This window comes from Molossus molossus, unplaced genomic scaffold (assembly GCF_014108415.1).
Source record: "Molossus molossus isolate mMolMol1 unplaced genomic scaffold, mMolMol1.p scaffold_m16_p_1, whole genome shotgun sequence".
NCBI lineage: Eukaryota > Metazoa > Chordata > Mammalia > Chiroptera > Molossidae > Molossus > Molossus molossus.
Genome location: NW_023425344.1, coordinates 182,772,674 through 182,794,378, shown reverse-complemented (window position 1 = coordinate 182,794,378; position 21,705 = coordinate 182,772,674). Strand labels below are relative to the sequence as shown.

The 21,705-nt window shown below is 48.7% G+C and overlaps 1 protein-coding gene across 3 annotated transcripts in view; it reads left to right on the top strand.

Annotated features, from left to right (window-relative positions):
• FRMD5 (FERM domain containing 5) overlaps positions 1-21,705 on the top strand; it is a 347,282-nt gene that overhangs the window by 317,878 nt on the left and 7,699 nt on the right. For all 3 annotated transcript variants that reach the window (XM_036282185.1, XM_036282182.1, XM_036282177.1), the window contains exons 5-10: positions 1,022-1,119; positions 3,730-3,853; positions 6,419-6,506; positions 15,535-15,623; positions 18,567-18,630; positions 19,216-19,307. In XM_036282185.1, the coding sequence (XP_036138078.1) occupies positions 1,022-1,119; positions 3,730-3,853; positions 6,419-6,506; positions 15,535-15,623; positions 18,567-18,630; positions 19,216-19,307 (555 nt within the window). The remainder of the gene's footprint in view (positions 1-1,021; positions 1,120-3,729; positions 3,854-6,418; positions 6,507-15,534; positions 15,624-18,566; positions 18,631-19,215; positions 19,308-21,705) is intronic.

Below are 21,705 nucleotides of genomic sequence, written 5' to 3'. Positions count from 1 at the left end.
AACAGTCCTGAATTTAAACCCTGGCTCTGCACCTTACCAGTTGTATGCCCATGTGAAATCACTTGAGCCTCAGTTGCTTTATCTTGGGAGGAGGGGTGTTGTGTGGCTCAGTGGACTGAGTGTCGTCCCATGGACTGAGAGATCATGGTTCAATTCCCAGTCAGGGCACATGCCGTGGTTGTGGACTCGATCCCCCAGTAGGGGACGCGCAGGAGGCAGCTAGCTGATCAGTGTATCTCTCTCACATCGATGTTTCTCTCTCTCTCTTCCTCTCTAAAAAAAATCAATAAAAACATATTTTTAAAGGGGGGGGATAATAATAGTACCTATCTCAAACTGTTATGTGAGAATTAGATGAGATATTGCATGCAAGTGCATAACCCCTGGACTGGCAGACAGTAAGCACTCAGGACGTGCCAGTTGCTCTGGAGATCCTGCTTCCACCTGAGGGGAGAGCTTTCTGTACTTGGTGAAAGGCTGGCCATCATTTTCTGTGCTGCCTTCACCCGTATTCAGATTCTGAGAGGTCTGGCTGACCTCTGCCAGTAACTAAAGACTGTTCCACAGATGGACAGATTCTCTTGGCAAGCCGAGGCAAGCTCTTCCTTGGGCTGGTTCCTTCATCTGCCCTTCCGTTTCTTAAAGGAACCTGAGCCAGAGTCCTAGGCGGAGAGAGGCCCAGTCGGCCCCTCTCTTTCGACATAGGTTTCATTTTGGCACAGAATTGATCCAGGCTGGCTCCTCCTGAAGCCCAGCACTGGGGGGGACAATGTTTTTACCAGGAAGCGCCATTCTGTTCTGAGCTTCCAAAAGAAATTGACGGTTGTTTTGAATTGAACCTCAAATCAGTTCAGAGCAAAGTACTTGAAAGAGTCTTCAGGGAAATGGAAAATGTATTTGTTCTGTGGTATGTTTTGAGATATATATATTTTTTTAATGTAGTAAAAGTGTCCTGACAGAGCGCTTTTGTCTTTAAAGCAATCAAAGAAATTCTTTATAATTCACTCTGTTTTCTCTCCAGGTATTTAGTCTTCCTGCAGATCAAAAGGGATCTCTACCACGGTCGCCTCCTCTGCAAAACATCAGATGCTGCCTTGTTAGCGGCTTATATCCTTCAAGGTAATGACTTTTGACAGGATAAATTCACTTTTCATGCTAAGTGATGATTACATTATTTCAGTTACCACAGATGACTACTTCTTGGATATACACAGATATATCTAACCTGCAGCAGAGTCCAAATTAGAGGGCTTTGCCTTGACTCCCTAGACGTACTCAACCCTACGTGTACCTGAGGTCGTGTGCCAGCCCCTGCAAGTCATTCTCAGTATGCTGGGTGTTTTCCCTGCATCCTTGGTGGACCAAGTTACTGAGACTCTGGAGAGTCATCTGAATCCACTTTTTAGCTTGGTACAAATCTCAAAGAGGTGAAGCATCTTGGAATCCGGGTGCCTGTTTCAGAGCCTTTTCTGTTCAGAGTGCTCCAAGTTGAAAATGTTTCCAAGTAACACACACATTTCCTAACTTGCTAATAAGGTAGAGTTGAGTCTGTATCCAGCTGGTGCCCAGACTGGCTTTTTTTTTTTTGCAAAAACAGTGGAAAAGGTAAGCATTTCTCATATATAATCCCTTCGCCTCTCTTAAAATGAAAGGCACTTCTAAGTGTCCCTTCCTAGACTTCTCTTATCCTTAGGCCTGAAACTGTCACTGGATTGTTTTGGGCCATAGCACTAAAATCGTGAAGTTTCGATCAAAGAGTCTGAATTCCTAATTGGAAATCTGTGAACTCCAGGAAGCTACTTTATGAAGAGAACTTGGAAAATCTTTGCCAATAGAAACTAAAAATCTTCTGGCAAGAAAAATATCACAGCTGCATTAAGAATATAAAAGTCAGCTCATTACAACTTTGACCTCTGAGATTCCTATTTTTTAAAATCACCTAAACAGGAAGGTGCTTGTCAACCCTAAGGTACCAAAAGAGGCACCTTTCATTTTTATTTATTTATTTGTATTTTTAATCCTCACCTGAGGACATTTTTCTATTTATCATCAGCTAGACTGGGAGGGAGGGAGAGAGAAACATGATGTGAGAGACACACTGACTGACTGCCTCCCGTACAACCCCAACTAGGGCCGGGGACAAACTGCAACCGAGGTATGTGCCCTTGACCGTAATCGAACTCATGACCCTTTGGTCCAAGGACTGACGCTCTAACCGTTGAGCCAAACTGGCCAGGGTGGCACCTTTCAATTTTAAAGAACCTGGTTCAATCTAAATGAAATTTTAAACTCTAGTCTTTCCTTTAGTTTACCCTGACAGCCATATTGAATTTTTCATTTTTTCTTTAAGGAAATTGATGTCCAACATTGATGTTTTCCATTTGGCGCTTTCTAAATAAAATCATAATGAATGACTCCATGGCTCAAGGTCACTCTGGACTTCAGGCCCAGGGACGCCTTTAGTCTCTTGCTCAATAACAGAAATTCCCAAGTATTTGGAAGCATAATATTCAACTGTGAGAGGAGTGTACACTTTCCTGTTAATATTTATTCATCCCTCCAGACTTCTCTCTGTACTAGTTGTGGTTCTCACTAGGGAAGGAAAAAGGGCAACCACAAAGCAGCTTGAACTTCCTTTTTTTTAATCCTCACCCGAGGACATTTTTCCATTTTTTGTTCAGGTAGAGTGGGAGGGAGAGACAGGAAGAGAGGGAGAGAGAGAAACATCAATGTGAAAGGGACACATTGAGTGGCTGCCACCCGTACGACCAACCAGGGCCAGGGACGAACTGCAACCAAGGTACGCGCCCTTAGCGGGAACCAAACCTGGGTCTCTCTGGACCTCAGGCCGACGCTGTAACCACTGAGCCAAACCGGCCAGGGCCAGCTTTAACTTCTTAACATCCTTCTTCCTCACATATCCACGATGTTCCTGTGGAGTATTTGATCTGGAGAAGCTAAGTTCTCACCTAGGAACACACTGTGGAGAGCACCATGGGCCCACCACCACCCCTGCCTCCAAAGATGTCTAAGATCTGAGAGCTTATTTGCAGCTTTAGGGCTGGATTCCCAGAAAAAGCCCCACCCCCAGCAGAGAGCTGAGAAATCAACCTTAAGACCTGGTGCTACTGTTCTCAGTGGTACTTCTAGGTTACAGCCAGTATTCCCTGCTCTGCAGTTCTCTCCAGGGGCCTGGTACCTGCCCCAACCCTCAGTGAATATTTATTCAAATGTATTCACTTAGCTTCATTTGATTTGGACTGAGAGTTGAGTTCTGAGTTTGGGTCATGGCTCATTCATCAATTTGCTGTGTCCCTGATAAAATCCTCACAGCGAAATTCCTGATCTGACTCAGGCCCAAGAGGCTCTGTCTTCCTCACAGTGTCCAGTGCCACAAAAAGCGTCACACCCAGGCCCCTTCTCATAACTGAATGGATGAGGGCTATGGTGGAGGCCTCTGCTCTTTTATTGCACATTTACTTGCAATGCCCTCTGGAACACAGGGTCAGTTCTGCTATCTCTCTGCTTAGACTTGACATCAACCCATTTGCACACTGGGAAAACAAATGTGGACATTCTCCTCAGGGGCATGCCCTCTGCCTGCCCACAGCCGTGCTCAGGGTCCGCTGTTCCTTGTAAATCTGGTGCATGCTTTGACTGATGCTCTCTGTGTTCATCTTTTGTTGCTTTGCCAATCCCCACAATTTTCTTCTGCATTCCTTTCACAAGCGGAGATTGGAGATTATGACCCAGGAAAACACCCTGAAGGCTACAGCTCCAAGTTTCAGTTTTTTCCTAAACATTCAGAGAAGCTGGAAAGGAAAATTGCTGAGATTCACAAGACAGAACTCAGGTGAGTGACACACAGTTCAAGCCCAGGACACTGTTTCCCCCATGGCCTGACCTTCCTCGTTCTGGATGTACCATTTTCAGTGACCCACTGACAGCAGAGCTCCAGGCCCTGTGGGCTCCCTCTCCAGGAAGAGTGGTTACTGAGACGTCAAGGCAAGAGAGACATGGTACAGTGAGGAAAACAGACAGGTTTGGCCCCAGAGGTATTATTTCACCATGAAAAATGAAGAGACAGAGGTCAAAAGCATGAACTGGCAACAAGGAAAAGAAAAACATAAAGGAAATAACAGAGAGAAAAAAGATTAGAGGAGGGATTGAATGGAAATGTGAAAAATGAGCAAGCCTCTGTCCTCAGTCTGAGACAGTGTTACAGGGGCTCCTGTGTCAGTGGGTGGGGGGCTGCACCAGGTTGGCCTGGTTCCTAAATACTGTGGGCAGCCTGAGAACACCTGGTTCGGGAACCGGATCTTCAGCACTGCCTCAAACCCACACCCTTGCACAGAGGGAAGGAGGAGATGCAGCTGGAAGCAGGAGGCTCGTCTTCAGATTCTTAGTTCACCCGGAATATTCTTTATTCCACCACATAGCATTAATGTGTCCTTTCACTCATATGAAATAGGATTTTCTACAGTGATTGATTTAAAAAACAAAAAATGACAGGGTGTTTGGGCTCCACTTTATGTGGCTGCAGCACAGATTCCCCGGACTGATAAACTATGAAGAAAAATGTGATACATACAATGCAGCATTGTAAAGTAAAACATGTCATATATCAATACATTATAACTTTTAAAATCTTTTAAAATGTTTGTGTACTACCTTTCTGGGGCTAGAAAAATGCCCAAGATGGGGTAAAAGATATTTCTAATTATCATATTAAGCCTAAACTAGCCCCTACCCTGATCTCCTGGTCCCCAAAACACAAAAAACAAATCTTCACCTTCATTCAAAGATTTTACCAACAAATATGTCCCCACAGCCTCCTTAGCCTTTGTAAACAGACCGCCTGCCCACCGTTTGTGGCAGGGCTGGTTCCCAACCCTTCTCCAGGAATGGTGACACCAATCAAAGGTGGAATCCTAGCTGCTCCCCACCCTCTCCCTGAGCAAGCTGGCCTTTCCCGGCCACTGGGCTCCTCCCATCACTCTGTTGGGGAAATAGCGGCCCCTGGTGGTAAAGGTCGGAATACACAGACCTGTGTGAAGGCTCAGGGTTCATTCAGAGATAGCAGGGATGTGCTGGAACTCCCTGCAGTGCTACCAGGAGGATTTTCAATGTCAGAGCAGTGGGGACAGCCCTTCAGAAACCTGGTAGGTTGGAGATCCCTCAGGAAATGATGCCTGCTTTGAGGGCTCCAGCGTTTTGGGCCAACCTCAGAGGTAAATGGAGCTACAGGGCCCAGACCTTGGCCTGCTGCACAAGCATTTCCCAAACACCTTCCCTGTGTCTCAGCACATGGGTGGGTGTAGATGTCTGCAGTCCACATAATGCCGACTTACAGGTACTACTTACACAGGTTCAGCTTTATCTTCATACCGTAAAAGTGCGTCTGTTTCCGTTTTCCAGCTCCAGCAGGAGTCCCTCAGGGGCCCAGACTGTGCTAAACGTCTGGTGTATGTCACAGCAGGCAGAGCAGAGGCTGGCACTTACGGTACTGACTGGTCGATGCCTCTGCAGAGGGACACTGGCCTGCTCTTCCCTTTGGTGGCTTGCCCACCCCTCTTCACACCGAAGCCACCCCCACACCTGTAGAAGTATGTCTGCTTTGGCAGGGCTCCGGGCCCTGAGAGAGCCTGGCGACAGGGACAGGCCACGGGTCTGTGATGCGCTCGTCTATGAATGCGCTAAGGAGGCAGCCGGGTGGGAATGTTGGTGCTAACAGCCCCTTCTTCGGATGGCTTGGTGCCAGGGCTGGTTTCTTCCTTTTGCTGCTGGTTTCCTTTTCATAGTCATCACCCTGTGGATAGAGCCATGGTGGAGTCTGGAGAGCTCAGCATTGTCTCCAGCTGTGTCTCGTCACCTTCTGTTCCCAGGTCCCCTCTTGGTAAATGAAGAGGGTGAGGCAGCACCCGCAAGATGTACAGGCCCCTTCTTTGTATTTCAGTCTAAATCAGATCACAGATGAGAAACCCATGGCCTGCAGCCAGCCTACAGATGTGTTTCGTTTGCTCCTATAGCATTTAAAATCATGAAATACCACATAAAAATCAGTATCTCTGACTTCTGGTACAAATCACAGCTAGCAAGGCCGGGCCCTGTGTTCCCACAGGACTGCCGTCTTGGAGCAGAAGAGCAGCTGCCCTCACTGGATGGGGTTGCACTCCCCAGTTTGCCTCTGTCCCCGGCACTCCTGCTGTGTCACAGCCCATGTCATTCCTTATGTAGCCTGAAGACACCTGAGTTTTTGACCCTAGGCAGAAATCTCTAATGTTGGTCCTGGGATAGAGCAGGGGGTACACTCTGGAAAAACTGTGGTGTGAGACTCATCCTGAGCACTTAATAATTTACCTCAGGAGAAGCTATGAAAACAGGAAACCCTGAAATCACCTCGTTTTCTTTATTCCAGTGGTCAAACACCAGCAACGTCAGAGCTGAATTTTTTAAGAAAAGCGCAGACTTTGGAGACGTACGGAGTGGACCCTCACCCGTGTAAGGTAGGAGCCCCTCGGTGGGAGGCTGCACTGACCTCGCCTCCTGTAGAGGGCAGCGGGCAGGGAGGGCCCGCAGGCCCGCGCCCTCCACTCAATAGCAGATGATTAGCTTTCAGTGAAAGATGCCAAAGAAAATGTCTTGCTTTGAAAATTCCCCTGGATTCCACGCTGCATAATTTTGTGCTGCCTCCTTGCTGTCGGAGGCAAACTCAGTCTAAATAACAAATTTGAAATGGGGCCCCCATTTGGCAGTAGTGGGTAATTTGGTGGAAATGAAGAGAGGAGCAAGGTGGGAGGCCCCCCCAACAGGGACCAATCCGAGGCAGCTCGGCGGACTGCCCACCTTCCCTGACCCGTAATCTGGTTTCCTTCCAAGAGTGGGTTTTATTGACTGCAGTAGCTAAGTCACTGCGCGGAACCACAGCGGATCACATTTGATTTCATTACGCGCTTGTGAGGGCAAGACAGGGACCAGCCAGGGAGGCTCTGCCCAGAGAAGACCTCCGTAATTACTCACATGTGTCTGGCGTTCTGGAGATGAGATTAGGCAGCAGTCACTTTGGAGAGCAGTGGAGACCATGGCCTTTTCCTATACTCTCTGGCTATATCCTTCCACTTCATCTCCATATCCCCCCTTCCTCTTCATCTCCATATCCCTCCTCTTCATCTCCATATCCCTCCTCTTCATCTCCATATCCCTCTTGCTTTGACACTCCTGTCTCTGCCTCAGTTTCTCCCAGTGTTTGCCTCTGTCTTTCCACCACTGGAGAGACCCCAGTATCACCTATAACACTGATTCTCAAACTGATCTGAGGGAGACAGTACCCAGGGGGAACAGGAGGACATTGACCTTTTCTTCCTAATAGGAGAAGGGGCATCATAAGTTTTCAACAAAAATTAAGAGACTAGAAACCAAGGAACCAGTGCTGTAGAGGCAGAGTTGTGTTTCCCTTGGCCTCTTGGTGAGGTGATGGTGATTCGTTCTTGCATAAGATGTAATGTTGAAACTTCCAATATGAACTCTGACAACATCCTAACACTCAGAAACCCTGCTCACCTTCCCTACCCGTTAGTTCCCTGTCCACCAGCACAGCCTACTGCCAGACAACCCCTGTGTTCTTGGGGGCCAGCACTGTCAGAAAACACATTGATGCCAATTTATACCCAAAAAATCGTCATATGGATATTTACCAATGAATTAGCACAGCTTCACAAATATGTGCTCTGCGTAACTTTGTAGTTCAACCTCCACTGACTGCTCAGATACTGTCGGCAGAGGAACCTGCACAGGACTGAAGAGAGCTTTGGGGTCAGCTGGCCTGGGCTGCAGTACTGGTCTCCTACTTGCTGGGGCCTTCAGAGGCTTCTCCGAACCTCACAGTCCTCATCTGGACACAGTGGGTAACTGTGCTCCTCCCTTAACTGCTGAGTCACTTCATGTCCTTCAGAGACATCGCTGCCTAAAGATAGATGTCATTAGAAGGTGCCAGGTACTCTCATTTTGGCTCCAAATCTGCCCTGTCCCCTTGAGGCCACACAGAGTACCCTCCCCTTCGGAGCTGGGTTCCTGGGCAGGGCTGTCACCTGACAACACATAGTGGACAGTGAACCTAGGCACAACTGAGTGACTGTGAGGCTCCTGGTTCAGCCCTGGCTTTGATGAATTTGTGCCTCTCGGACACAGGCTGAAGAGACTACAGGACGGAGGGAAGAGACGTTTGTGACACCTTCCGTAGCAGGCCCACAGGAATCCTTTCACATGATTTTCTCATTTAATCTTCATGTAGCCCTAGGAGATGGATGTTATTCTTCCTGGTTTATAGGTGAGACGAAAAAAGTTCCAGGAAGTCACAATTTACAAGGCCCTGGGAGGTACAGCAAGAATTTGAACCCAATTCACTTCCCATTATGTGTCTGTAAGGACCGGGAGTCCTCAGGAGACTTCTGGGAAGAAGTTGGGAATGTTCATAGCACTGGGCTTCCAGGCCCTTGTTCCTGGGCCCTGTACTTCTTGCTCACCCAGGGCCATGTCAGGGCCCTGCTGCAGACCCTACACGTGGCCCCTCATCTCCTCTCATTCACTGGGCTCCAGCTCAGGATTTCCTCTGCCTTCTGGAACAAGAACAGTTTGGGAGCCTTTACTCTTGTCATTAAGTAGAGTCACTTTGGTGATATGCTACCAAGCACTCGCCTTAATGTTGCTACAAGGAGAGCTGAAATAAGCTGGAGCACTCGGTGTAATAAATACTGATGATTTCTATTAACAGAGAGGCAATTACTGAGCCCAGGGAATCTGGGGCACGTAGCCCTAGGGAGGACAGAAGAAGAGGAATCGTTTGGATAATTAAATGAGAGCAGAACAATACTTTTGCTGGGCTCTGCTCTCCTGGACTGATTGAGAAGCTGCTGTTCTTCCTGTCCATGCTGATGGTCTCTTTCTGCCTCATGTCCTCGTCTGGCCCTAGGACCAGGAAGAGATCCTGCCAACTCTGGGTGGGACAGACCGAGGGCTCCAGTAGCTAGCTGGCTCATAGTAGCGCCCACACTCGGAACACTCACAAGCTATCCTGGGTTCTCTGCAGGAGCCCCGGCAGGCCAAGCTCACAGCCGCTGGACAAGGGGAGTGGAGCAAACCACTGGCAGCCCAGTGCTGCACCTGTTCCCCAGCCTTGAACCTCTCCAAGCCCAGGAGCCACCATCCTATTCCTTCTAGGGGGCCCTGGGGCTGGTTGTACCCTGGGCTCCTGCAGGCCTGGACTGTGGCCTCCTGCCTGTGAAGGTTTGTGTAGCGATCAGACCTGTCCCAGATACCCCAGCCTTTACCCGGCCACCTTATGAGTCATTAAGGTGCCATTTATTGAATGAACGTGCCAGGCACTTTTTTTTAATCCTCACCCGAGGACACTTTTCCATATTTTGTTCAGATAGAGTGGGAGGAAGAGAGAGAGAAACATCAACGTGAAAGGGGCACATCGAGTGGCTGCCACCCGCATGACCCAACCAGGGCCAGGGACAAATTGCAACCGAGGTACGTGCCCTTAGCGGGAACCGAACCCGGGTCTCTCTGGGCCGCAGGCCGATGCTCTAACCACTGAGCCATACCGGCCAGGGCGTGCCAGCCACTTTTGCACACTATCTCATTTAATCTTTTCAATAACACTGCCAAAATGTTCTTGTCCTCTTTTTGAGATAAGAACTGAGCTTCTGAGGGACTGACGACATGTCCAGAGTTGCTAGTAGAGACAGTACTGGGACGCAAACCCAGAGCTGTCTGCATCTCAGTGCTGTGTTCCCCAGTTATCACTCATGGTCTTCCTTCTGGAGAGATGGCATTTATTTAGGAACAAAGCAGGACTCACCGCCAATTGTGATAGAGGGAAGGCAAAGACCTATGAAACTACTGAAATCATATAAAAATTGAATGTAAGTTCACCAAGTGGTTTTATGTCTGTTCTGAACAGACCAGGAGAAAACTGATTTCAGCAGGATCTAGGTGGGAGCAACCACACAAATCAAATTCCAGCGTCATTCCTTTACCCTTAAAATAGGATCATACTTTCCTAATCGAGACACCCAGGTTTCTCTTTAATAAACCCTCCTCCCAGCGGGATAAGTTGCCCCTGACCTCAGAGAAACAGGCTGAGAAGGAGCCGCAATGGCTCACCCTCTTCCTCAGGTGGGCCCTTCTGGGCTGCACCACGGGGAGAACGTTAGGTTTACTGCTGAAATGAACAACTTGACTAAAGCTACCTAGGTGGCGAGTTTCTGCCAAGATTTCCATGACTGAGTTGTCATGGGGTGACACCAGGCCTGTTATGGGGTGCCTCCTCCTAATTTCCAGCCTAGTTTCTTGTGGCCAGGTTTGAGTATATTGAAACTGGGTGATTTTCATGATTGACTTAAAGGTTCCCAGCTACGAGCTCTTTCGGGAATGGGCATAAATGTCTGGAAGAGCATGTGCGTTCCTCTTCCCTAAGGTTTATAAAAATAACAGAGGCTTCACCCATCCAGATGGAATTCGTTTAAGTCGGGCTCTAGAGAGAGGACTGGATGACCCGGAGAAGCGTAACAACCAAGAATGCTAGGTCCCTACTCTGCCATACCCAGGATGTCCTCTGGGACGGCAGCAGACGGACGCCTACTGCGCTGTGTCCAGAGGTAAAACTTGTGGGCGCTGGGCAAAAGTGACCAGATGTCCCTACTTCCAAGAACCAGTCAGTGCTATTTTCCAAAAAGCCTCTGCTGGGCAGAGTGATCACCTTTTTTTTTTTTTCTTTTTCTTTTTTCTTATCCTCACCCGAGGACATTTTTTTGCATTTATCTTGAGACAGAGCAGGAGGGACAGAGAGAGAGAGAAACTTCGATGTGAGAGAGACACATTGAATGGTTGCCACCCACACAACCCCAACGGGGGCTGGGGACAAACTGCAACCGAGGTACATGCCCTTAGCAGAAACCAAACCCTGGCCTCTCTAGTCTGCAGGCTGACGCTCTAACCTCTGAGCCAAACCGGCCAGGGCAGAATGATCACCTTTGATGATGTGGAATCGATGCAGGTCAAGTTGGATGGTGGTTCCACATGAACATGTGACTGACTCAGTTCAGATCCATCCTCTCTCCAAGAAAACTGCATTGGCTACGTCCTGGCAGTAGGTCATTCAGGCCATTAGACAGAAGTAGTATTTTTGAAGTATGTATCATTTATTGTCCTTATTTTACAAATGAGGAAACTGAAGTTCAGAGAAGTTAAGTAAGTCACAGAGCAAATAAGAAACAGAGTGGGGCTCTGGCCAGTGTGGAATAGTGGTTAGAGCATCAGCCGTGCACTGAGGAGTCATGGGTTTGATTCCCAGTCAAGGTCACTCACATACCTGGATTGCAGGTTCAGTCCCCAGGTGCATGCAGAAGGCAACCATTCGATGTTTCTCTCTCACATCGATGTTCATTTGTTCTCTCTCTCTCTCTCTCTCTCTCTCTCTCTCTCTCTTCCCCATTCCTTCCTCCCTCCCTTCCACTCCCTCTAAAAATCATGAAAAAAATATCCTTGGGTGAGGATTAACCAAAAAAAAAAGGAAAAGAAGTAGAGCTGGGATCCTAAACTGACAGAAGCTGTTTGCACAAGAATGAAAAATTGAAAACAAACTTTTACGTCAAACTGTAAAAGTGAACTAACTTCTTTTGACTGTTCGCTGATGTAGAGTGGGGGCGGCGATATCCGCCTGCGGCTGTCAAGACTGAGTTTTCATTCCACCTCCCCGGTGTATAATGGCTCAGTCCCGTGGGGACTGATTTCATCAAGATGGGATGGGGACAGGTTACCGCTGTCTGTGTCACTTCTCTCCTCGTCCTCATTTCCTTCTCTCTTTGTAACATAACTTGTCCTTTCGCACACAAATCCCAAGGGCAAGCTCCGGTGAGAATGACACATTAGACAGAAGGAACGGGGCACGTTCCAGAGAAGGTGTCAGCGTGGCTGCCTATCTGTGTCTTCGTGCTGGTACAGACACGAGGTTTCTCACTGTGATACCAAGTCCCGCTCCTCATGTGCCAGACAGCCACCTCCACCCTGTGGCTGTCCAGGTGCCGGCCTTGCAGAGACAGACCTTCATCGGGAACTGTTGCATTGGAAGCAGTTTGGAGAATTGCTCTCTTCATATGAGAGACAAGATTGGGGTTGGTCAAAGTGCTATTATTACGTATTGGAATGATGTGGCATCTAATTAAGGTTGATTCCCAGTTTGCTCAACCAGTCTGGTCAAGAGAGACTGTTCCCCTCTAACTCCAACACCTGCCTTCTCTGGGAGGCGGCCCCACCGTGTCTGGATGGTGCAAATGCACACTGCCACCCCAGCAACCTGGCCAGCAGCACCCAGCTTATGGGGGGACCTTCTCTTCCCTTTGCTCTGGGATACGGCCAGTCACTGGGGTGATGCCCACAGACCTCCAACGGTCACAGCCTCTGTTTCCTTCCTTCTGCCTACTTTATTTTCACCCCAATTTCCAATCCCCTTTTACCGTGGTCCCCTAACCAGAGTGACATCTCCCTTTCTACCCCAACTTCCCACAACCTCATTTCCTAACTAACATTTCAATCCATCAACCTCAGGAAAAATAGTAACATGTTAGGTTTAAAATGAAAAGATTTTGAAATAAGTTCAACAAACTGAGCTAATTAGTAGCAGCTATAATATTAACAACACAACCACCGGCACGTATCGGGTGCCTACTAAGCACAGTCTGTTAGGTAGGTAATATTGTCAACCCTCATTTTATGAGGAGTCTGAAACACGAGGAAAGGAAGTGCCCCGGCCGAGGTCGCGCAGCGAGTGAGTGGCAGAGCCAGAGCCCGGGCCTGAGGGGTCCGACCCGTGCCCAGGGCGCTCTGCCCCGCCACTGCTCACAGGGGTCGGCAGTACAAGAAGCAGAGATATATTCCCTGCCCACCCTGCTGCTTCCCGGTCCACTCTTCACCTGTTATTGGAAGCCATCCTCAGTCCTCTAGGGCCCGACCCTTTGTTTCCCTTCTCCCACCTACATTCCTCCAGGCCTTTCCAGTCTCCCGTCTCTCAGGGAGCACCCTCCACACTCCCTCACTGTCCTCGCCCTGTCAGTTCTTGTTCACGTGGGTACTTCCTCCACTGCTCTGGCCCACCTCATTGTCTCTCACGCTCACCTGACAGACATTTCCTGCAGGCCTGCTCTGTGAGTACAAATAAGGTAAGGTCTCCACCCTCCAGGCTCCAGGCTCCATCTTTGGAAACCTGGTTTCAGGACTTCCTTGGACCCTGCCTGCAGTGAGCAGAAAGCCTCCTGGGGCCACCCTCTGTCTGAGGCAGCCCCCACCCCCCGCTGCGAGCAGAGCCCTCCCTCACCCACTCTCAGAGGCATTCTCCACCCCAAGTCCCAGCCTGCCCCGACCCATGTCCCTGTCAACCTGCCAGGTGAGCACTGGTGTCCCCACAGGGGCCTGGCTTGTGTGCAGTGCTGGCGCTCAGATATCCGCCGCCACCACCAAGCACTGATGACAGGCAGGAGGAAATCCAGCCCTGTGGCTTCACAGTATCTCCATTCAGGTTATTTTTAAACAGATTTTTGCTGTGCCCATGGTTGAATGACATTGTGCTTGCATCTAAGTGTCAGGGTCATGACAGACCCTGAGGAAAGGACAATAATAAAAATACATTAATTGCAAAACATGTACTTAGTTTATTCCCTGGGCCCAGATGTTCACACCTGTAACCCTGACTCTAGAGGCACTTTTAGGGAAAAACTGCCTTTTTTCCTAAGGCAAGGCTCACAAAGCCCTGCAGATCTTCACTGTTCTAGGGCTGAGTGGACGGAAGATGTGTTCCAGAGATGTAAATACTGAAGGTGGGACAGGCTCGGAGAGCCCACCAGCCAGGGCTCCCACATATATGCCTCCCACCAGGTGCCTGGCCCTGGCTCCATGGCACCGTCTAAGCTACGGCCCAGACAACTGTCCTGCAAGCACATTTGACCAGCATCCTGCCTTAATTCCCTGGCCACCTGAACACACACCCTAACAGCGCAGATTCTCACCTGAGGCCCCTACCACAAAGGAATCTCCCCTGAGAGAGCATAATCCATCAACCAGCTTTCTGTGCCCTGTTCCAAACTAGAAAAGACCTGGTCCTCATGGAGTTCATTGTCCCAGGTGAAGGAACCATGATCTACAGCTTCTGCTGCACCTTCTCCCCTTTGCTCAGCAGAACCTCAGCCAGGTGTTCTGACTGATGGTTACAGGTGACCAGGAGGCCTCTTTGTTGGTTCAGGCACCACAGGGCTGGTGATGGCTGTTCCACGTGGTCAGTTGTTGTTTATCTTTTCTTCAGCTAAGCTTTCCTGAGGGAGGCCAGTGTGTAGAGCCCATCATGATAACTGCCATATTCTTTCATTCTATTCTTTCTTCCTCCTCTCCTCCCTCCCTTTCTCCCTTTCTCTTTCCCTCCAATAACAGCTTTTTTGAGATATAATTTGCATACATAAAATCCATCCTTTTAAAGTGCACGTCAGTGGTTTTTAGTACATTTAGTTATGCAACCATCACCACTACCTAATTTTAGAACTTTTGTTTTTTTAAATGTTTTTGTTTTATATGTTTTCATTTATGTTTTTAGAGAGAGTAAGGGACAGAGATAGAAACATCGATGTGAGAAACATTGTTGGCTGCCCCCTGCATGCCCGCCACTGGGGATCAAGCCCACAACCCTGGGCATGGGCTCTGACCAAGAACTGAACCAGGACCTCTCAGTCCATGGGATGACATTCAATGACCCAGCTGGGCTAATTTTAGAACATTTTTATCATGTTCCTATTAGCTGTCCCTCCCCGTCTCCCCTTCCCCACAGCTCTTGGCAACCTGGTGCTTTTTGTCTCAATAGCTTTGCCTATCTGGACATTTCATATAAATGGAATCATACATGTGCTCTTTCATAACTGGCTTCTTTTAGGATAATGTTTTCAAAGGTTGTAGCATGTATTTTTACTGCTGAATATTATTCCACTGTATGAATGTGTCAAATGTTTATTCATTTATCAGTTGATGGACATCTGGGTTGTATCCACTTTCTGGCTGTTATGAAAAATTAATCCTGCTATAAACATTCATGTACAAGTTTCTGTGTGAACATACGTTTTTAGTTCTCTTGGGCACATACCTAGGAGTGGAATTGCTGGGTCATAAGGTAACTATGTTTAACCATTTGAAGAACTTGTGACTTGCTTTCCAAAGTGACTGTACCATTTTACAATCCCACCAGCAATGCGAGGGTTTGCCATTCTCTTTGGATGTTCACAACAGCCTTCTAAGATTAGTATCATTATCATCTACAATTTACAGTCAAGGGCACTGAGACTGAGGGAAGGTAAGTAACTTGCCTCTTACTCCCAAAGGCCATGCTCTTCCCTCTGCAACCCACTGCCAAGCATTACCCTGTGCCAGCGACGGGCAGCTGTCCCTGTCCCTCTCACCTGCGCCTGCACCGCCCTGATGAGGAGTCTTCCTTTGCAGGATGTGTCAGGAAACGCTGCATTTCTGGCCTTCACACCTTTTGGATTTGTGGTTCTTCAAGGAAACAAGAGGGTCCACTTCATTAAATGGTGAATATCTTCATTTCCAAGACAGGCGTTTTATACTTCACCAATTGGGGAGGGCTATGGTTCCCATGTCCTTTGTCTGTGACTGGGTAGTTCTGGCTCTGGGCCCCTCCAAAGCCTTGCATCCATAATGCTAACTGATGAAGGTGGTGCCTCTTCCTAGGGATCCTATTCTTCCAGAGGGGTGTTCCTGAGAGCCAGCAGCCTCTCCAGATGAAGAAAGGGTGTGGAGGGTTGATTTCTGGATTATGAGAGGCCTGGGGCTGGAGCCAGTGTTAGAGAAACAAAGTCCCCATGAGAACAGAGACCTTGGGACAGTTCCGCACTGATGGCCACAGCATCTGCATGGACTCTCGCTCCCTCACCCATTCTTCTAGTGAAGGAGGGGCACACAGTGACCCCTGGGGCAGACAGAAGTTACCTGCAGCTGTCTCTCCTACCCATCTTGAGGGATTAGGTGTCCTCAACCTCCAAAAGTTACATCCCCACTTTTTCTTCCCTCTCTCCCTCTCCCACCCCCGCTTCTGGCAGGCAAGAGACACTGCCTCAGCTGAAGCCACTGAACTGCTGCTCTGCCCCATCTGTTTGGGGTCTGTTCTGCAGCATGGCTCTGGGAGCCAATGCAGTGCAGACTCTAGTTTGTTGATGGGCATTTGGCTCTCCTAGGGACCCTTTTTCTGGCTCATGCAGACATCTTTCACCTTGTCAAATCATGTTGCTAATTCTACTAAGCCCTTGAGATTTCTGTACCTCCTTGGGCTTTAGACTGTCAAGTCTAAGCTGGCCAGCTCCTGTCATGGGCTTGGACAAGTGGCTTTCCTTGGTCCAGCAGAGCTCAGCCAGGGAAGCCTGGTCCTGCCTTGTTTCCGTTGCCATCTCCAGAAGAGCTCGTGGGAATCTGAGGACAGAGCTGCTTCCTGACAAGCTTTCTGCTGTGGGTACTGCAGGGCATCTATCCTCCCTTGTCCCCTTCAGCTCCTGTGTTGGCCTCGTAGAGAGACATCACCTTTCCACCTTTACTTCCCTTGTGAAGACTGGCCATGTGATGATCGAGTGCTAGTGAAACTGCTCCTCACACACCCAGCTCAAGTTGGCCCACCCACTCTGCTCTTTGGGTGAAGATGGTGAGGGTTTGTGGTCTTCTGTCCAAAAAATACTTTTCAGAAAGAAAAAGACAACGAGCAGGATCAGGCCACCACCTTCTCTCCCAGTTAGGAGCACCTGCTGCCGGATACAACTAGGTTGTCTGACATCCCTTGGCAAGCCCAGATCCTGGGCCACACTGACCAGGGGAGCTGCTTCATGAGATGGGACACACCAGGGACCTGCAGTCCCCAAAGTGTCCCTACGCCTCCAGCAGCCCTGAAGTTCACCTGGTTTTCCTAGACCCTTTTAATCCTCTCACGTCTGCAGGAAGTCTCCTCTCCACAATGCCTCAACTTTAATAGATGTAAGCCCAATGTCACTTCCAATAGAAAACTCTTACTTTCCTCTCTCTCACTGAAGCCTAGATGATCTGTGTGCTTGTTTATATATTAACCCATTGATACATATTGTATTCTGTGTGTGTGAAAGACAGACTGGTTGGCTGGAGGAATCAAACTGGGAAGGAGTACAGTCGTCCCCCTTTCACGGTTTCACTCTATCACAGTTTTTTCAAATAAACTGTATATAAATAAAGAATCCTACTTCGCGGAAATTCATTTATCATGGTAGAGTCTCGAACTGATTAACCGCAATAAACGAGGGCCGACTGTACGTGTGTCTTCTACTAGCTCAGAACTGTGAGTCAGGGTTGTGAACGCTCATCCTGATTTCCAGGGAACAAGTGACCTTCCTTTGTCCCCTCAGTGTTGTCCGACAGTAAACTGGGTATGTGGTTCTCCCTCCCTTTCAGCTATTTCCTAGGATATTGAGGAAATCTCCCTAAAAACTGCAAAGAAGAAGAAGCTAAGTGCAGGCACACGTGCCTGGTCAGGGCTCCCTGGGGTCCCAGTGGGTAGGAAACAAGGACCCCCCCCCCCCAGTGAGGCTGGGGGTCTCGGGGCTCCAGAGGGCAGCTGTGTCAGGCAAATGGAAGGCAGTGAAGCATGACCACTGCTGAGGCCCAGTTCTCTGGCTCTCAGGGACATCCACTTATGACCCTGGTCATTTTTCCATTTTGTAAATGTAACCAAGGCTGCAAGCAGTATGTGGAGGTGAGGTCTAAGCCGTGCCATGTACAGTAACCATGTCACTTCTTCTGATTTGTGTCTGTCCCGCGGGTGACGTACCCCGGTATCCTGTTTGCCTCTTTTACTGCAGCCATTCACTGGGCTGGTGGCTTCAAGGATTTTTCTACAAAAACCCCTAAGCCCCTTTCCTGGTCAGTACACTGCATGACTGTTCATGTAATCTGTTCTCTCTTTGGTATGTTGTTCCGCCCCCCTCCCTGAGATCGTTTGACATTTGTCTGCATTAAACTGCATTTTCCATCCAGTGGCACAGTCACCTGAAAGACTCAACTCCCTCAGAACCTGGTTGCATTGTTTTTCATTATTTGCTGTATCTTGAACTTTGGCCTCATCAGCTACTGTGGCATCTTATGTTTGATAGTCCCATCCAGACAATGCACCTGTGTAATGAACCAAATCCTGAAATGGCCCAGGACCTCTGCCTCGCCTCACTTCCCAGGCCAATGTTTCCCTTTTACAGCCACTATTGATGAGCCTGAAACCCTCCTATCATCCAATTATTATAGTCTGATTGACCAGAAAACTGTGGATTGAACTATTTCAACAACTGTTCTCTAAGGCCATTGCGCTGCTGTCTTGTTTTAGTTCTGATTTTGGCTAAAACTGTGTCTGTGCCTGGAGCCCCTTCAGTCGGGGTGGGCTGTGCATCTACAAGACGTAGCTGCGAATAAGCAGCCCACAGCAAGGTGACTGGTACTCTCTCTGCTTCTAGGAACGAGGTGACCAAGCTAAAATTTGAAGGAAAGACTTTCTATTTATACGTAAGTCAGAAAGAGGTGAGTGCTGGCTCCTTCCTTTCCGGAGGGCTGGGGCACTGGGATGGCTCCTGACGGCCAGGGTTGAGCCAAGGTGCTCCGTCCAGGTAGAGCGAAACCACCTGCATGCTAAGGCAAGACCAAGGTCAAGATGTGGAGGTGAGGGAGGGACAGGTGGCTAGGCCTGAACATAGGGCTTCCTTAGGGAGGCTGATGACCCCCAGAGGTTCCATGCCTCTAGGAAATGCAAAGTAACATTCTTGTGCTTCCATATAAAAATTCCAAGATAAAAGTACAAAAGAAGAAGAAAAAGAACATTTTAGATATGCGTGCCACTTTCTCTGGTCAGGGCTCTCTCAGTTCAATGTGTGCCTGCTGAGACTGACCCTCTGGCCCTGCAGGTGTGCTTGCGCACACAGCTGAGGTCTGCCCCGGGGCTCCTGCAGGCCTTCTCTCCCAGCTAGCCCGCTGCCAGGCAGCCCTGCCCCGTCTACAGCCTGTGAAAGTCATGGGAGCCCCCAGACAGCTCAGGGTCAGTATCCTGGCCTACTTCACCCTTCACTTCTCCATCCACACTCAGTTATTTCTACGTGGGATTTTTTGTAGGAAAAGAAAATTATTCTCACATATTTTGCTCCAACTCCAGAAGCCTGCAAGCACCTGTGGAAATGTGGAATTGAGAACCAAGCCTTCTACAAGTGAGTAAACACACAGCATGGGGACCATCATTATCAGAGCCAAAGTCATAAAGGCTACTTTCTGAGGAATGATGGGCAGGAAACTTTGAGAAAGGAGCATCCTTATAAAACTCAGACCTCTTTTCAGTGTCTGTGTGTGCCCCCTGGAGGGACAGAGCTGAGGTCTGGAAATGTGTTTTAGTTGAGTTGCCTAAGGGGACTGTCTTGAGATGTCCTTGGACAGCCCTCAGTGGCAAAGCAAGTCTGGGTTTTCAGAGTAAGGTTAAGGCCAGAAAAAGCCCATGGGTGCCTGACTCAAATCAAACTGGCTCTGTGGAGTCCGTCAGAGCCCTAAGATACCTCAGAATACAAGAGCTCCAAGAAGGAGCATGTGCAGCCCAGAGTGGTTCCCTAAAGAGCTCCTGGGGCCACTCCCCAGTGCATGACTTGGTGCTAAGCTGGCGTTGATTCCAGCCCTTCCTGGAGTGTCACTGCCAGAGGTGTTGCCGGTGGCAGGCCAAGAGCCCAGGAGCCTGGGATGGGGTAGCTGGAGAGGAGCAAGTACGATGCGTCTGGTACTGAGAAGCCCGCTTTGGGCCAAAGACAACTTTGCTTACCAAAGAATTTTGTCAAGTATTTGAGGGTTTTGTGTTCAGTTTTCTTTGTTTAAGAAAGTGGTCATAAAGGCATTAGGGAGCAAAGAAATACCCCACTGAGAATATGGGGTGATGCCAGATAAAGTTTCACTAAAACCCTTGGTCCTGTTTTGAAAATAGAATACGACTTATGCTTTAATAAGCTGTATCTTAGGACAATGTAAGACAAAAGTGCGTGGTATGTTCTGCCCGACAGGTCATAGTTCTCCCTCCAGTAATCTGAATAATCCCAGAGAGAAAAGATTTGCTCTGGACTTGGGGGCAGCGGGGACCATCCTCCTCCCCACTGAACAGACTCTGCTACCTGCTGGCTGCTGAGGGATGCTGGCCAGCAGAACTGGTCTCCCCCTTACTGGGACCACAGCCCCAGAAGTTGTTTCTTGAGCAGGCTTTCTGAACTGCTTAATCATTTCTATGCATTTGATACAGAATCAGAGATGAACTGAATGGGTGGCCTGAATTCTAACCTGAGTAGTTTTTATTCTTATGAAAGAGAAGACACTTGGAAAAGACTTTGGCATGGTCAGATTTCCCTCCTGTTCATTCCCTGGTGTCCAAGGAAAGCCAAAAAAACATTTCAGCACCATTTCTGGAGGCCTTTATTTTTCTATCTGTGTCATGGGACCAGAACTGTAACCAAGCTCAGTTTCTGAGACTTTCCATTAATAGAGCTCCAGACCTAGTTAGCCCTGCCAACTCCCTTGGGGGAAACCAAGGTCATTTTCACTGTTTTCCATCAACCACTTAATGTTCCAATTAGTGTTAAGTCTCTAGCCTGGGTCAGATCCCCCCTCGTGCCAAGTTTCTAGCAGCGGCAACTTTGGCAACTGAGCATCTCTTATTTGCAGATTGCTGCCTCTGGCCAGTGCTTTGAAGGGAGCCAGGTCAGACTTAAGGGCAAGCAGGCTGAGCCTCACAGAGCCCTGAGATAGGTGGGCATGGTGACTCTCGTGGATTGTGAGGACAGCTCCCTAAATATTTACTGCTTGTTCACAACAGTGGAAGGCTCCACATCTGGATGGGTTCCTGGTTGGATAAGCAGCATGGGCACCCAGGGCATGTTGTGGGTTGAGTTGGGTCTTGGGAGACTTCACTCTGGCCAGCTCTGCCTACACTTCCTTTTCTAAGTGGAACCAGAGATGTCACCCAAAAGGATATTTCACAGTGCCCACGGCCTTCCAGGCTCCCCATGGCCTTCCAGGCTCCCCATCTGCTATCTCTACAACTTGAAAGTGAGGTTAATCGGCATTCTTGGGAAGGGAGAATGGTTCCAAGTTCAAATAAACGATGGAACTTTTATTAAAACTAAGCTAGCTGCTTCCTTTCATGATTTCTCAGTCTTTAATATGATAATATACTTTAGGACTCTCCAAGGAGATGGAATAAGAAGGCAGCCTCTCTCTCTTCACCACCAACGACATGAACACAAATTACTAAATGCTAGGACTGGACAGTTAGTCTCAGCTCCATTATTTTGTAGATAAGAAGACTGAGGCTAAAGAGAAAAAAATTTGCCCAAGGTCACACTGCCAATAAGCGGCCTAGCTGAAAGTCAGTGGATGGCATTGTTATTCCCCCAGCCCATCATCCCCAACATTGACTCTCTCGGTCTCCCTGGTGAGCCCTGGAAACACTCCTGGGAAGCCCTCACTCTCCTGACATGAAAGTGGGTTTCAACAGCCCTCAGCCCTAAAGGAGAGTCCAAGACAAGCAGGGCTGTGAAGGGTCTCTTCCTGAGGGGTTTCTTCAAGTTGTCTGTGGAA